The sequence below is a fragment of the Anopheles ziemanni genome, chromosome 3 (assembly GCF_943734765.1).
Source record: "Anopheles ziemanni chromosome 3, idAnoZiCoDA_A2_x.2, whole genome shotgun sequence".
Taxonomy (NCBI): Eukaryota; Metazoa; Arthropoda; class Insecta; order Diptera; family Culicidae; genus Anopheles; species Anopheles ziemanni.
Window position 1 is genome coordinate 32,347,192 of NC_080706.1, and position 15,238 is coordinate 32,362,429.

A 15,238-nucleotide genomic window follows, 5' to 3' on the forward strand; every position below is an offset into this window, starting at 1 on the left:
TTTTTTTTTTTTGTGTAAAGGGTTTGTACTGTTTTCGTATACGTTTTTCTAGTTCGATAAACTAGACCTGGCCATTTTTCCCAGCACACATTTTTTTTCCAACCGCGTGCCACTAATCGATGGGTGTCGATTGCAATTGAATGGGTGCTGTGCACCAACACATGCACACACCTTTCCCATTGTAGGGGCGAAGGGAAATAAGATTGTAACGAGCGCAATCAGAACAGAAAGCTCAATTCAACACCACAAAAATTCGATAGACAATCGTGTTTTCGCGCCTGGCCTGTTTGATTGTAAATTCGAAAACCTGGAGTTGGACTCACATGTCCTGTGGTGCGGCCCAAAAAATACCAATAAACAATATTCCATGCAGATTATTTTTCCTTGCGCCGCACACTGGACTAATCCTTTTTCCTAAATATCCGATAAGGCCAGTAAATACAATGCTGTATCATCTGCCTCACATTTATGCCAGTTCGGTGACGGCAAAAGACGCCAATTAGAGCTAGTGGTGTTGTGCTGGCCACGCAAGTCACGCTTCTGCATCGCATGCCAAAACGGAAAAACGAGCCGTTCGTCGGAAATTGAGAATATTTCTCGGAAGTATCGCGATGGATTGAGACCAGATGTCGATTTCATCAGAAAACATCAATTCCGCGAAAAGTGGAAAAAGTAATCATGAATCGATTGAGGCACTTGATACTTAATACTAAATCTAAGGCGTCCCTCTGAGCCTAGGATTGGGATGATATTGGGAGGAATCCTAGAAATCCAGATCCAGAATCTAATCTTTGAATCTGTCATCAGTCACCTATCGCAGCAGAGGTTGGTATCAGAATCAGCCGGATCGAATCCTAGCTGGATGGATCGCATATTCCCATCACTAATCCAGATGAATATTCCCCAACGCATCCCCCCTAAACGTTGCATATGCAATCGCGGTAGAAGTTGGTGTTGGACTTTACAAACCATCATGGGGAAACGATGACAAAAGAAGGTCAAATTTTCCGCATATTGAAACATTTCAATACAACATATGCCCTCTGCTTCGGCACAACTGAATAAAAGAATAGCAAATACAACCGTACGCAGGAAAACATGTCTATCACCGAACGCTGCTACTATTTTGTGAAGAAAACCCTTCCCACTCTGCAGAAAAATGCACCAGCTGTGCAATTGCACTGAGTGCACTAACAAATACACACACACACACATAAACAATACGATCATGCATCGGTGCATCGAAGGGAATGGAACGAACGGGGAGGGGGAGCGCGAATATGCGATTGAGTGACATATTTACACCAACAACACACATCGCAAGGCCCTTCCTCGATTTGGCGCACGCGAATCACGCTTCGCTGGGTGGAACAATTTTGATCAATGTGTTTTGATTCCAACCCTTCCTCCCTCAACCCTCCCCCCTCTCATGTCTTCTCTTTTCCTCAATCCGTTACACAATGTTCTTCCACTTGCTCCGGATGTTTTGATGGCGGTGGTGGTGTTTGAAAAGGTGCATCCAGTTTTCGTCGGCTCGGGTGCGCACACGAAATAAATATGTTTGGCCTCGAACCCTCCCCCCCCACCCTCCCCCCCTCACTCACCTCCTCCATCACTATCCATACAGGTGCCGAGGGGGTTTTGCTGTTAGGGAATCAAACAGCAAATGAGTAATGTTCCGTTCGCCCATGAACCGTCCGGACCCTGAGAGATGCATCACCACCTTTTACTACTCAAACAAGTTCGGGCGAAAAAGGAAAAAATGCAACACCACTTCCGCTCGATCGAGGAAGGCAATTTTCGCAAGGAAGTAGCGCAGTGAAAAATGGCGGCGGCAGCAACAACAACATGTGCCAAGTTTTCCTTCTACCTCTAAGGATAGGGAAAACCCGCGCTTCCCTTCATAACACGATAATGATTTACAACGTTCAGTCCGACCAGTCGACAGTTGGCCACCCAATGTGTGTGTTTGTGTGTGCCTTAATGCTCGCGAGATACACGCAACATCCTCGAAGGAAAACTCACTTTTTCTTCGACAGGGTAGAAACTAAAATTAGATAAATGTGTTAGCAGCGCGTCTCCCCCGGGGGCGAGAAGCAACATCCGTGACATAAATATTTCGGCCTCCACTTGTTGCCACCACAGCTGTCTCTGACAGTGCATAATTTTCCCTCCCCTGGGACTCCACCCACCACCGCAGAATGTTGGTCTCCTGCGGGCAACGCGGGCGGAGAGAGTCCTGGGCGGGGAAAATTGAATTATCTCAGCCAACTCAATTGCCTTCCCGTGCTTATGACTCCAGTAGTGCCCACATCTCTATGTTTTCTACGTTTTACGTCGTCCGGAAAATGCGGTACGATCTCGTCGTGCAATGCTTGGACGCCTTTCCAGAGAAGGACGGGAATGGACGGTAAGTAAATCATAAATAAAATTAACAAGCCGGTGCACACACGGCGCAGGCTGGCAGGTACTTGGCAACCGATCGTGGGTGGAAATTGCTTCAACTGCAATAAAAGTAACTCAAAGCCCGCGACCGCAGAAGGAAAACATAAAGTGAATTTCAAACGCAACCGTTCTTTCTCCTTTCTGCGCCATTAAAAGACACACATACATAGGGAAAGGTGTAAGCACTTTGTATTATGTCAGATGAAAATGGACGTACTTCGAGATTGACGTAATACAGGTAAAAAGCAGCCAATTTCCTCATCGCCATTGACTGTGGCCAAGGTAAACTCCCACCAAAACTGCCCACACACGTGTGTGTTGTGTGGTGAAATTCTTCTCGGGAAACGTCGCTATTTTTCCGTCCAAAACTGACGTGTTTTCCATGGGATACATTACACGTGCGGGTCACTTTTTTCCACCGTTCTACATCAAACGAGCCGCCAGCTTTCCCGCCGGGCAACGCAATGTGATCAAAATTAAAATGGAAAAAAACCAAACCGCACAAAACAACAACAACCCTTCTTATTCTCCAAGCTCCCAAAAAAAACTCACCAAAGCGTAACAAACAGCTCAGCTGCCAGAAGTGGCGAGATGGTCAAGGTTATGTCCAGTTTGCTTGTTTTTTCCGGGCAAAAATTGGATGTTGGCTACACGCTGACGTTGACCAAGCGCCATTTTTTAAGGTCACCCTAAACCCCCCCGACGTTGGTCCACAAAAACAACTCGCTTCTCATGACGGTTTTTTTTTTTTCTAACGAGACTGCGGTTTTCGTACATTTCGCGCGATATTCATTATCCTTTGACAACCACGTGCCGTTTTCGATGACGCGTTTTTATTCTACCCAAGCGGATTAGGAGGAAGATATATTTTTCATGGTTCATACATTCGCGTTTCTCGATTACATCAACTTTACTAGCGTCCTAAAATTATGGCCAATTTGCCGTTCATAGCGACGTGTGGCCCCGTTTATTGAATAACTCACAGCCGAACGGGAGCAGTTGTGCGATCGGGTGGAAAATTATAAATAGCACCCCCACCCCCACGCGGGTCCGGAGCGTTTTTGGCACCGGCGAGAGGAAATGCAAAACGCTAACCTCGGCACGAGCTGACTGAAAGAACATCTCAGAACAAGGAGCATGTTGAGAACGTGAACCGAACACCAAAACCCTAAAATGATCACTCTCGGAGGAACGAAGAGTACGTTGCATTGATTCCAACCGATGTCCGGTACACTTCCATATGGACCTCCCAGTCCGCACGTTATTTACCGCGAATGAAACTTTGTTTTCCCGCATTTCGCCATCGATCTCTTCTTGCCTTCCAGTAACTTATTTTATTAGATTTGTTTTTTTTCATCCCCTCGCATCGGATGAGAAAAATTTAATCAATTTTCCCGGAGCTCTTTCCTTTCCCTTCGTCAGCCCAAAAAAAAAACAACTACATTTCAAAATCCAGCGAGTGCAGAAGGGCAAGTTTGAAAGTAATTATCTGCCCGTCGGAACTTTTCTTGCCAACTTCGAGAAGCAAACGAGGAACGTCGTGGTACGGGCCGCTCGCTCAAGAACCTTCTACCAGGACGAAGCACAACAACCGACCCAAAGCACGCTGCTCTTTCGTCCATCGTCATGAGCAGTTGAGCTCATTCGCAGTTTCACGGGCAAATCGATTATGTGTGGCGGTATAATAAAATACCGAAATAACCGTATGCTCCGGGCCGGAGAGCCGATAAACATTTGACGATGTGACAGTTAAAGGGATTGGTAGAAAACATTTCGGCATGTCAACGCTTTCGTAATGGCCTGTTTATGTATCATTCGGTGAATATTTCACGACTCGTTTGACTAATAAAGCTAAGCTTCAGGATTAGAAAAGATGTGGCGTACATTCGGATCATCGTACTAGAGCTTGTTTTGAAATACAATGTGTATGGTCAATATGAAAGGTGATTCCACCCAGAGTTGACAAGACATTGGATATATTCTTACGTACAACAAAAGAACAAATTAAATACGAATAAATAATTTAAAAAGCATACATTAAATCATTCTCTTTTGTCCAAACACAATCAAAACGCAGACACACTTATCGTAGTGCTCTATTTAACCAACACTACTTAATTTTGTTACTCCAGAGAAGCAATCAATATCTACTTTACTTCAAATCCCCTTAGCATGCTGCTACAGGCTGGTATACTTGTACTCCCAGTGAATTATGAACGACACATTTGTGCCCTCCCCGCACCCCACCAAAAACCTTCCGGAGTGCACTTGCTGAGTGCCGATCGATGGATTGCGGCGTTATCTGCCAACCAAGCACCGAGGAAAATTCTCCCAGGCAAACCGAAAAGGAAGCCATTGAAAAGTGAGAAAAACGTGATCCTCAACCCGAAAGGGCTCTTGAAGCCGAATCGATTTGTGGACTGTGATGGTTGGAAGGGTGGGGGGGATTGTGTCCCGGGTGACTACGGGAAACCCCCAGTCACTCGATTACGGTGCGGACACTTCAGCAGAAGGCATTGTTTTTCCAGTGAAACTTCAGATCGAGTGGAGCGAGGTGAAGCGGATTTCAACCGGAAGGGCAAGAGGAGTTTTTCTCTCGAACCTACCGGCTGGAGCCTCTTCACAGTGGGTGTGTGTGTGTGGTCAGTGGCTCAGTGGAAACTTCGAAGAGAATGTGTGTGTGTGTGAGCGAGACAGGGAAAGTAAAGATGTGGAACAGCGTGGAAAGTCCGTGGAAACCATTGGACGGAACGAAATGGCGAATTTCCCGGCAAACCGCTACCCTTTTCTGCGATTCGTAAACGTGTGCCCTGCTGGGGAACACTGTGCCGGTACGAGCGTAGGCTACATCTCGGTGGTGGTGGTAAAAGTAGTCGTAGTAGTACACTACTCCAACACCACTAAGCCGTCGTCCTTTCTTTCGCCTGGACTTTCCCCCTTTCTTCACGGCGCAAACGGAAGCTTCACGGAAGGTTCCACCATGGAGCAACAAACTAAAGTTGACCTCCATCGCACACCAACCAACGGCACCGTTCTCCGCCTCCCTGCCTTCGGGTATGAGTTATCGATTTTCTCTATCGCAGGCTACCCTTTCTCCCACCGGAAAGACAACGATCGGTGAAGTGGCCCGGCGGAAGAAGGCTCGCGGTGGTAAATGGGAACAGGCCAAGAGCGTCGTTTGACATTTTAAATTGCATTAGCAGCGTTTGCACGAGGCATCGCTAGTGGAGGAGGTCGAACGCTATCGTGATTTACGGAAAGAATGCAAACGAACAATGTGCATACACGCCGTCATGGCCGATATTCGTAGCACTTTTAGAGACTGAGGCAACAAGTACGGCCCAAAAGCTATAAAAGGAAGAAAAGTAAACACGCGAATCTTGCGGCATTTGGAGGCTTAGACACTTCTCCTAAGACATCCTGGCGCTTGTGAAATAATAAACCTCAAATTATCATGCACCAATAGAGACTAAAAACCGACAAAGAACCCATTATAAACCTCCACTAATCGCTGCCCGCTTTCACGCAAAAACTACCCAATCTTCGCGGTGAACTGTTGAGTGTCTCCGCATACTCCTGCGGTAAGCGACAAACAAACAAACACACACACACACACAAAATGGGCTGCGGAAAGCGCGCCCCATACTTCCATGTCAAGGACATTCTCGATCGAAAGTTGGCGATATCGGGAGCACCATAATCCGGGCCACAGGAAGGAAGGGAATTTGGAGCAAATGGCTCACGAATGAAGTCAGTGTTAGGTCGTTGTGTGTAATGGGTTGAAGGCGGGGGGTGTGTGTGTGTGTGTGTGCAGAAGTGCACACGGGTAACGTAATTATGCATCGAAAGGATTCCCAGGCGGCGAAGGAACGGCAGCAACCGGTGTTGGCCCCCTTTTATTCTCTCGCTCGAGAGCCTGATTTACATCCTGTCGGTTTCGTGCGCAGCCCGGAGGAAAAGCTGAACGAGGAATCTAGGATAATGGGAAAAGTATTTCCATATTCCATTGGCAGTAGGTCGAGTTTAGTAGGCGCGCACCTTGAAAAACGAACCCCCGATTCCCTTCACGGCGACTTGGCGTCGATGGCGTTAGAACTAGGTGATCTAATTTGTCTGACATTTCTTCATCAACAAAGCGATTGTGGATCTCAGTGAAATGGAAATTGCTTTTACGATTTAAGCCCTTAATTACGGTAGGTGATGGACACAAATTAAAAACCGTTGAATAACAATGAAATTAAGCTGGAAAAGAGAAGTGCTTTAGTACATTTACACATGGTTTTAATATTCAAACTAAACAGAGCGCACGCAAACGACGTACAATTATGCAATTTCAAAGGCAAGATGTCTGATTACGCAATGTAGAGAGTTGTGGTTCGTGCATTAACTAACCAACTTCATTAACCATCCAACAACAACTGAACCGTTTGCATCATTAGGCGGCCTGTTTAGAATTCGCAAACTAATGAACTTCGACCGTTGTCTCGAGCAGTGCTGGGTAATCGTGCGTGCAAAGCCGTCACGTTTCACACCACGCCCAACCGAAAAGTACGGATTTTGATATGCAAACATGCATCGGGTATGGCAAAATCCAGCCGATGGCAGATGAAACTTCCTCCGGGCAAAGTGGGGTAAGGTGTAGGTTTTTCTCAAAAAATCTTCCACTTTTTCGGAGAGAGAACTCCGACGGAGTGAAGGCGCGAAAAGAACTCATTTCACCTGGTGAATGTTACGTCTTTGAGAGATTGCTTTTCGTCAAATAAACAACGGTAAGGAATATCTCGTCATGGCGCGTTGACATCTGCGGATCTGCGGTGACGGAGAGAACCGATTTCTACACCACACGATGGTAGGATTTCATATTTACAGCGTCGCTGCTAACGACGTAGAAATGGCTTCCAAATGGTAGCAAAACAACGGCCAGCACGTGCCGCAGCGAAAAATCGACCGCCGAGAAGAAAGGGAAGTGTGGCCCAATTCGGCGGAACGTGTAAATTGGAGCCATTGCCAAGAGTGGGGAGGGAGGAAGGAACGCGCCTGGCATAGAAAAAAAAACTCTCTTCGATGCCGGTGAAAAGCCACACGGTTTGGCTGGAAGAAAAAGGTCGCTGTAGCGAGACGAACTAAACGGATTTTTCGGAATTTTTTTTCCCCGGTAGAATGGGGAAAAACCGCCCTCAGCCCTATTTTCATGCTTCATTCATTCACCTACCTTACACGCCACAGAAAAGTAAATGGGATTTGTCATAAATAATGGAACGGGCAAACGTACTTTCCGGGGGGCGAAATGAATTCCTCAGAACCACGATCCCGAACGCCGGCGAAGAAAAGTGGAAATGTATGAATGTCCAGCTTGATTGGGAAAGTTTATCTGCGGACGACTTTCTATCTAACCAATGCCGTAATAAAACTTACGGAATGGTTAAACTCTGGAACACCAAGTTCAACGCTCAGCTTATTCTTTAAATAAACTTGTATACCATTCTTTATTCCCTGGTACCATAACTCGATTAACCTGTGGCTTATCGAAGATAGAAGATAAGATAACGCAGTAAAAGAACTGTGTGGGATTTCTTCTGCTGAGCAATAAATTGACATTGTGCATCCACTCTGACACAGTTTATACAGTTTACAATTTTCAAACATTAAAAATATATAATGCTAGACACAAATTAGGCAAAAAATATCGAAAATAGTGAGAGAAAAAACAGTCAATCGTCAAACAAAAGAGCGTAGACTCCAAAATGGGGCCTTGTGCCTACCAAATTATAGTCGGTAAGCAACGACGAGAACAAAGTCAAGCTCACTTTACCCATTAATTCGAGCAAACAATGTAATTTAGAGGTAATGAAACCAATCCCTTGTTCGGAAGTTAGAAACCTCTCTCCTGAACGACCAACATCCAAACAAAGTTAACGAGCAACGCTCTCAACAACCCCTGCCTACACCGGCGACTCAAAATTATAATGGTGGAAATCTATTTTTGGAAAAAACGGTGCCATTACTCCTGAGCGAAATTTTCTCCTCTAAAAAAAAAGCCATAACCAAAACAACAAATTTGCTTTACTAACGGCGGGAGTTTTGCTGATAGATACACGCACGCACACACAAGTACAACCACCACCATTTTCTCACCATGGCAGCGGACTCGGCTTGTGAAACTTATCGAAAACTGACAACGCCCCATTGAAAAAAGAAAAATGATCAGATTTTCACCCCGAAGCGAAACAGATTTCGAGCGCAAAACTGTTCCGAGATAGGTTTGTGTCGTCGTCGTCGTCGAAGAAGAGCTCCAGAATGGCTTGGGAGGCTACAAAATGTGGGCCTGTGTATGTATGTGACTGAGGAAGCGAACACATGTGTGTATCACGTGTAATCATTTGGAATGGAGGAAAATGTGGGAAAACCGAAAAGAAAACACGGTGTCGACGGGAGCGCGTTACGCTAAAATGGGAAACGCGTGTGGAGTTTTCGGAATAGTTTGGCGATCAGGTAGAACAGCGAGAGAGTGTAATCAAAAAGAAGGTGAAAGGTGGGAGGAAACATCCAACCCACCATTGACACCCTCAGAGATATGCACGCTAAAAATAGGATTCCATTACGTATTGACATGTTCCTGGGTAGGGGGTTGGGTGTGGTGTCAGCTTTCCCGGTGTTCCTCGGGAGTAGAGTTACTGAAAAACCAGCAGCGTTGGTAAACCACACGTATGAGGGGGGTCGAGGAAGGACACACCAGTGACTGCTGGAATGTGCGCTATGGAATGGCCGACATTTTCATCCGAAATCCGCCAAACTAAGCTACACAAGGTCAACCGAGGTCCACACCTGTCACTAAAGGAGTGACCGGTTGCTCCCCAGAGGAAAAGACCCAGCACGATCGGGGAACTGAACTTTGAAGACAAGAAGAGAACAAAAACAAAAACAGACGAACAAGAAGAACAACGACATGAAAGGTGGACACCGCTGTCCTGCGAATGTCCTGGGAAAACGGACAGACATTTAGGTCGAATAAAAGTCAACGGAAACATAGGAACCATTTTCCTGGGCGTTGAATTTTATATCGCACCGCGCGATACAATCAGAAGAGAGGAAACCAAAATAAGTGAACAAACTTCTTTGCGACGGGCTGATGAAGTACGTTGTGCATATAAATCGATCCTTTAAATATTAAACGCCTCGTTACGGGTGCCTATTTCTGGAAATCAATTTACACCGAAATAAAGTAATCTACTATTAGCATCATCGATGTACTTTTTCTTTGTCGACTCCATTCTCTCACTCCGCGGCAACGTGGCGATATTTGTCGTAAAATTGTATCCAAGGGTACCACCCGAACCTTCCCACCAAATCCCTCGGCCCCGTGCTGTCGTTTTTCATTCACACTTGTGCCACCCGAGGTGACATTTCCCGACGCTGTTCAACAAATAAAGCTTCAATAAAGGCGCATCTCTCGGTGGACGATAAGGAGAAAACGGTTCCTTCCCATATGCGGGATGCTGTCAATATTTACTCTCAGACGAACGCCATGCTAAATCCGTTGCAACGTTTACCCGGTGCTTTAAGAAACCTTTTTAAAAATAGTCTCCCGTTCGCGACGCGTGATCGAAGCAGATCGACGATGGCTCCCGATGTTTGCTCGATCGGGACCATCACCGTCGTATGGAAGAGAGGGAGGGTAGGCGGGTGGAGCATGGAGAGCAAAAATAAACCGAACATCCTGCCGTGGATAACGTTTTCACTGGATGGGTTTGGGCGAATTATTTTCAAATAAACAACGGATTAGGAGCTGGCTGTTTTGTTTTTTTTTCCGCATGCTTTCGTTTCCACCCATATTCCGGGGTATACACTTTGCGGTGACTATTTTAAAGCATTGAAAAATAAATCCAGAGCAGTTTTAAGTTTCCACCGGTTTGTTGTTGATTCCCCACGAAGAGCACAGAACGGCAGAATAATATTTTACCATTTCTTGCTTCCCTTGGCATCGGCTTCTTTTGTGCTCCATTCCTTTCTCCTCGAACGATGCAAGCAAAATCACTATCTTCTAAAGTCCATGTTCTGCGGCAAATATTTGCCGGTAAGCATTAATCACTTCTCTAAGCACCATCGCACGCGGAAAATGTGCCACACCATTGCCACCTTCTCCAGCAAGAGGGCAAGCCGCTTATCGTTGGAAGCGTTTTAGATTTGCTATGCTTTATGCAAGTGTTCTGCTGGCCCGTACGCTGCGGGATTCATTTGGCAGGAATAATCTTTCTCCTATTTTTACCAAAGCCCAACAAAGATGCTTCCCCGGCAATGGCTTTACCGGCAACATAAAAATAGCATCTTCGATGGAAAGCGTCGAACAAAAGCGCCCAATGATGCTGAACTGGCAATATTCGTAGTAGCGCTCAAAGAAGCGACGACGAGACGAGCTCCAAGAGAAGATGCTTGGAGTAAGAAAAACTGATGGCGAAAAAAGAAAATTGGCCCCGTACATCATATACGACCTTTCCCCTCAACACACACACACACACGAATTCGTTTGCCGAACTACCTTCTCTGGTGAAGCTCGAAGGAAGCTTTAAGGTTCTATTTTGGCAACCATCCGCCAGAACGGAAGGTATTCGAAGATGTCAAACAAATGCCATATCAAGACAAACCAGACAGGGACGAGAAAAAAGAACAGGTTAGAGGGGAAGGCGGTATGTGTGTGATAAGAATGAAAAGCGTGTAGACAGAACAGGCAGCGGTGTTCGCATAGCAAATGTTTTGATTTATGCTAACGAGCGCGTACTACGAAAGGCAGGAAATTTGATGTTCAAAAATGAGATAACAAGAGAAAACTGCTGCCAAAGGCTGCCTTGTAAAGTAAGCGTCGTCGCTCAAGTCGAAGCAGCACGATTAGAATATTTAGATAATGACGAATTTGTAATCTAAAAATTGTCATTCTCTGTCATCATTAAACTGGATACATTCAATCTTTCCAACGATGACAGCTCTTAAAAATTGTATAAATACTTTCTTTCGTTGTAGAAAAATAATCGTCTGGAGTTAACTTTAGCTTAAGATAAACTAAATGTTGATGGAGGACAAATCAATGAAAGGTCATGAACTAACCGTAATCGTGTGTCAAATGTAAAAGTCAACCAACAATTCATTACAGGTGCATAGCTTAGAAGCTACCGCCCTAATGATCATTAATTCCCTATCTCCTTCATCTCAATCAAATGCAAAACAGGGCCCCTCTCTAGGACAATCCCTGGCTCGAAATCGAAATAAGACAGCCTCCCACACCACCCTATTCCGGTGATACTCTACTGTGCTGCGTGCATCATCATCACCATCATTGCCTCATCGGTGGTCGCTCGAATCAGGTGGGTGTATCCGTTTAGCGGTATCCATCAGCCCAAAATGGAGCAAACAAGCAAAAGCCGGATAGAGAAAGAAATGGTCGAGAGCAAAAGATGGAAAGGGGGGAAAAAATAAAACATCTCATCAAGTCGAAGAAAATAACAGCACCGTAAGACGGTGTGTGTCCGGGGGAGAACGGTTTTTGGCGAGCAAAAAACAAAACACGACAACTGACGGAAGGCAGAAGGAACAAACGCGCCGGGAAATTACCATAGAATGAGCCTCTCAAACCAACCTACCTCGGGCGGCCAACTCGCGGCGGGATGGAAGAAAAGCAGAAAAATCGGATCATCGTCGCCCATCCGTGGCCTAATAAATTTACAGCCACCTTCGCTCATTGCCCGGGGGAGTGAGGGGGTTCTTCTGTGTGCGTGTTGGTCTTTTCTTCTTACACTTATCTGTTATCTTTCCTCTCGCGCATCGCACTTCAAACTGGTCGTTTTAACGTCTTCTCGATCTTCGTTCTACCCACCCGGTACGCCGCGGGCCTTTGTTTCATTACCCGATACCCCCGGCCTCCCGTAGAAAAGCCAAGAAAAGAAATAGCGCCACCGGATCTAACGGACCGCAGTCATCACCCTGCCAATGGTTGATTCTTAATTACATAAATCTGCCCTCCTATATCAGTGTTAGGGGGAAGGGGGTATATACAAAGGAATCCAATCTGAAGCCGTGGCAATTGCGATTAATGGCCTAACACGGTAAGACAAGCATGTGAAACACATACGATTTCAATTGAGAATGATTCAAAATAGAAATATAAATGAGGTCATCTTTCTATTCTGCAGAGGGAATTCTTTTTTTTTTTGACGAAATTAATCATAATGTTGTTGCTATCAAAACCCACCATAATATCGCTTGCAAATCTAAATGGAACAAGAAAACACACTTTTGCTACTACAACTACTTTTGTGCTTATCTTTGTTTCGATCAAACGTCGTAACACAGAAGCATACTTTTTTACACGATGCATTGTTTTTTTCTTTTTGTTTCATTTTCAACTATCTCTCCCAAGTGTCAAAGATGAGTATCTCCACCACCTACAAGAACCTCATCATCCCTACTAGCACCGAATCTGGCACCGAAAAACATGTCAGACCATATGAATATGCTTCAGTAGGAAAAAGAAAAAGAAAGAGAAATGTTGATAACAGTACAATGTATTAGATATTCACCCGGTTTGACCCCGGCCCTTGGAACGTAGTCGTGACGCGAAGCAAAAAACATCAAACGACCGAACGCTTTATCGATTGGCACGATAAAAATATTCCTCCAGCAATTGAAGTCAATAAATAGCGCACCCGCATCAGCCTTCTCGGGTTGGGGATGGTAATGGATAGCGCCCTCCCTCCCCTCTGCTTCTTTGACAAAAATATGCTCCAACAGTTAGCGCCAAAAACGTCCGGCCAAATATACATTTAGCGTTCCGAAAATGTCTCTTGCGATTTGCGAGGGAATTAAGACCGGGCGTCTCGTTTGTCTGGGGTAAGAAAAAAAAAACAAGAATCGACCAACCAAGACGCCAAAACAACACGCGACTGCGCTTGTGTGGGCTGAGACGAGCAAACACAACAAAACACAGAAGTCAAACGAGGAAATGATGAGTTTGTTTTTGATACAACAATCAGCTGCATCAACAAATGTAGTAAGACGGAATATTGCAATGGGACTACAAACAAATGATGAGTGTTATCGGCAAAACATTCTGAGGTTTTGGTTTTTCTAATGTCAAATATTGGACTCATAGAACGTGTTAAAAGTGACCGCATGATAATAGCAGTAGGGAATGAACTATGAAATAAACGAAATTGAATTTGAACAACTAAGGTAGGGACAGTTTAAAAAATGGCAAATCATACAAGTTGTCAATTACAACTCATTCTTCGTCCTAGATATCGTTTGGGATGAGTTTGCAAGTGTTTTGAGGTATTGTAATGTAGCGAATCGTGGCGGACTAATAAAACACTGCTAATATGGGGATAAACCTAGTACTAGCCCTCAGGAACATCTATTCCGTGTTATGCATGTTTGCTAGACGTGGATATGGACCGCCCTCGGATGACGCTTTTGATCCTTTCGCCATCATCGTGAACGATGTTTGTTGAAGTGTATGAAATAAAAATTGTGAGCCAAAAACAAAAGAAAAGAGAAATGGTGCACAAAGAGTGTCGGGGGGTACGTGCCACACACGCACACGACTACGCCTGCTTACCTTCCAGGAGCCGCTGGATCAGATTGTCCACATCCAGTACGTGATCCACCATTTTTACGGGCGCCGTCTCGGGATGGTGTCCTTGCGGGAGCTAAAGTTCGAATCCGGGTTGAACAGAACGAACGAGTGCGACTTGCGCTGAACGAGCCTCCTTACTGATGAGAGTTTTCCGGGAACCAGCGCTAAGGTTGAACACCGTTCCTTTACACGTCTTTGCTACCGATAAGCAGTCAGTCTGCAGTCGGCTACTAGATGCGACAATTGCTCAACATTTGCGTATTGAAAAGCTCACTGCAACCACACTCGCTATTCATATTGCATCACGTATGCCGTTTATTTCTCGGTTTGGGTGCAAATTAAATTTACTAGCAATCACTTGAAACTTTTCACACCACCGCGTAGTCGAAAGCAAACGAATGGAACAGAAAACAGAACTTGAACTCCACACGGCAACTTGATGTCACTAAAACGCACCGGCTACTATTTTCTGTTCTCTGCACTACGATGATTCACTTTCTAATTTTTCAGCTAGATTGCACAGAATCCTGTAGGAAAAAAAGAATTGGTAATGTGATAGACAGCAACAGTTGCATTTCGATAGCAATGCGCAAACAAACAACACAACTGAACTGGATTTAACATGTTATCCTTTGCCAAGGTTTACGCAAAACCGGAAACACCAAACGGATGAAATGGAGAGCAGCGAAGCCCCGACAGAGTTCGAGCCGGTAGTGGTGTACATTTCCTGTTTGACTGCGCACGCGCTAATGATTTTGTACTTGCGCCGTGGGTTTCATTTTCCCGCTCACAAACGCTGCAGCGACGATGCGACGAACGGTGTGCAGAGGGCAGTGGTGTGTGAATACATCGCGCGTTTTCGAAGGGAGTGCTCGGAAGCAAACATCTAGCCGCATGTGCTCCTCATTGCGTATACCTCCGCACCATCTGCTACCAAATGAAGTTTTTCCTTTTGTTCATCGCGAAACGCAGAACGAAAAATTGAGTCACCACTCCAACCTGACCCGCCGCGTTTTGCTTATTTTTGGCTGCACACACAAGAAGCGGGCGCGCCACTTCTGTGCGAGCTATTTTTCACACCCTAAAAATCGAGACGGCGGAAAAACGCACGCACCACCGTCCGTGTTTCTCCATTTTCCTTTCTCCTGCCTCGTTTTCTTGCGCCGCACC

The 15,238-nt window shown here is 45.4% G+C and overlaps 1 protein-coding gene across 1 annotated transcript in view; it reads right to left on the minus strand.

The window, feature by feature from the left end:
- The window catches only part of LOC131286659 (serine/threonine-protein phosphatase PP1-beta catalytic subunit-like), a 28,398-nt gene extending 14,182 nt beyond the window's left edge, over positions 1–14,216 (minus strand). Inside the window, exon 1 of the mRNA XM_058315643.1 lies at positions 14,051–14,216. Within this exon, the coding sequence (XP_058171626.1) occupies positions 14,051–14,102 (52 nt within the window). The 5' untranslated portion in view covers positions 14,103–14,216. The remainder of the gene's footprint in view (positions 1–14,050) is intronic.
- Between the last annotated feature and the right edge of the window lie 1,022 nt (positions 14,217–15,238).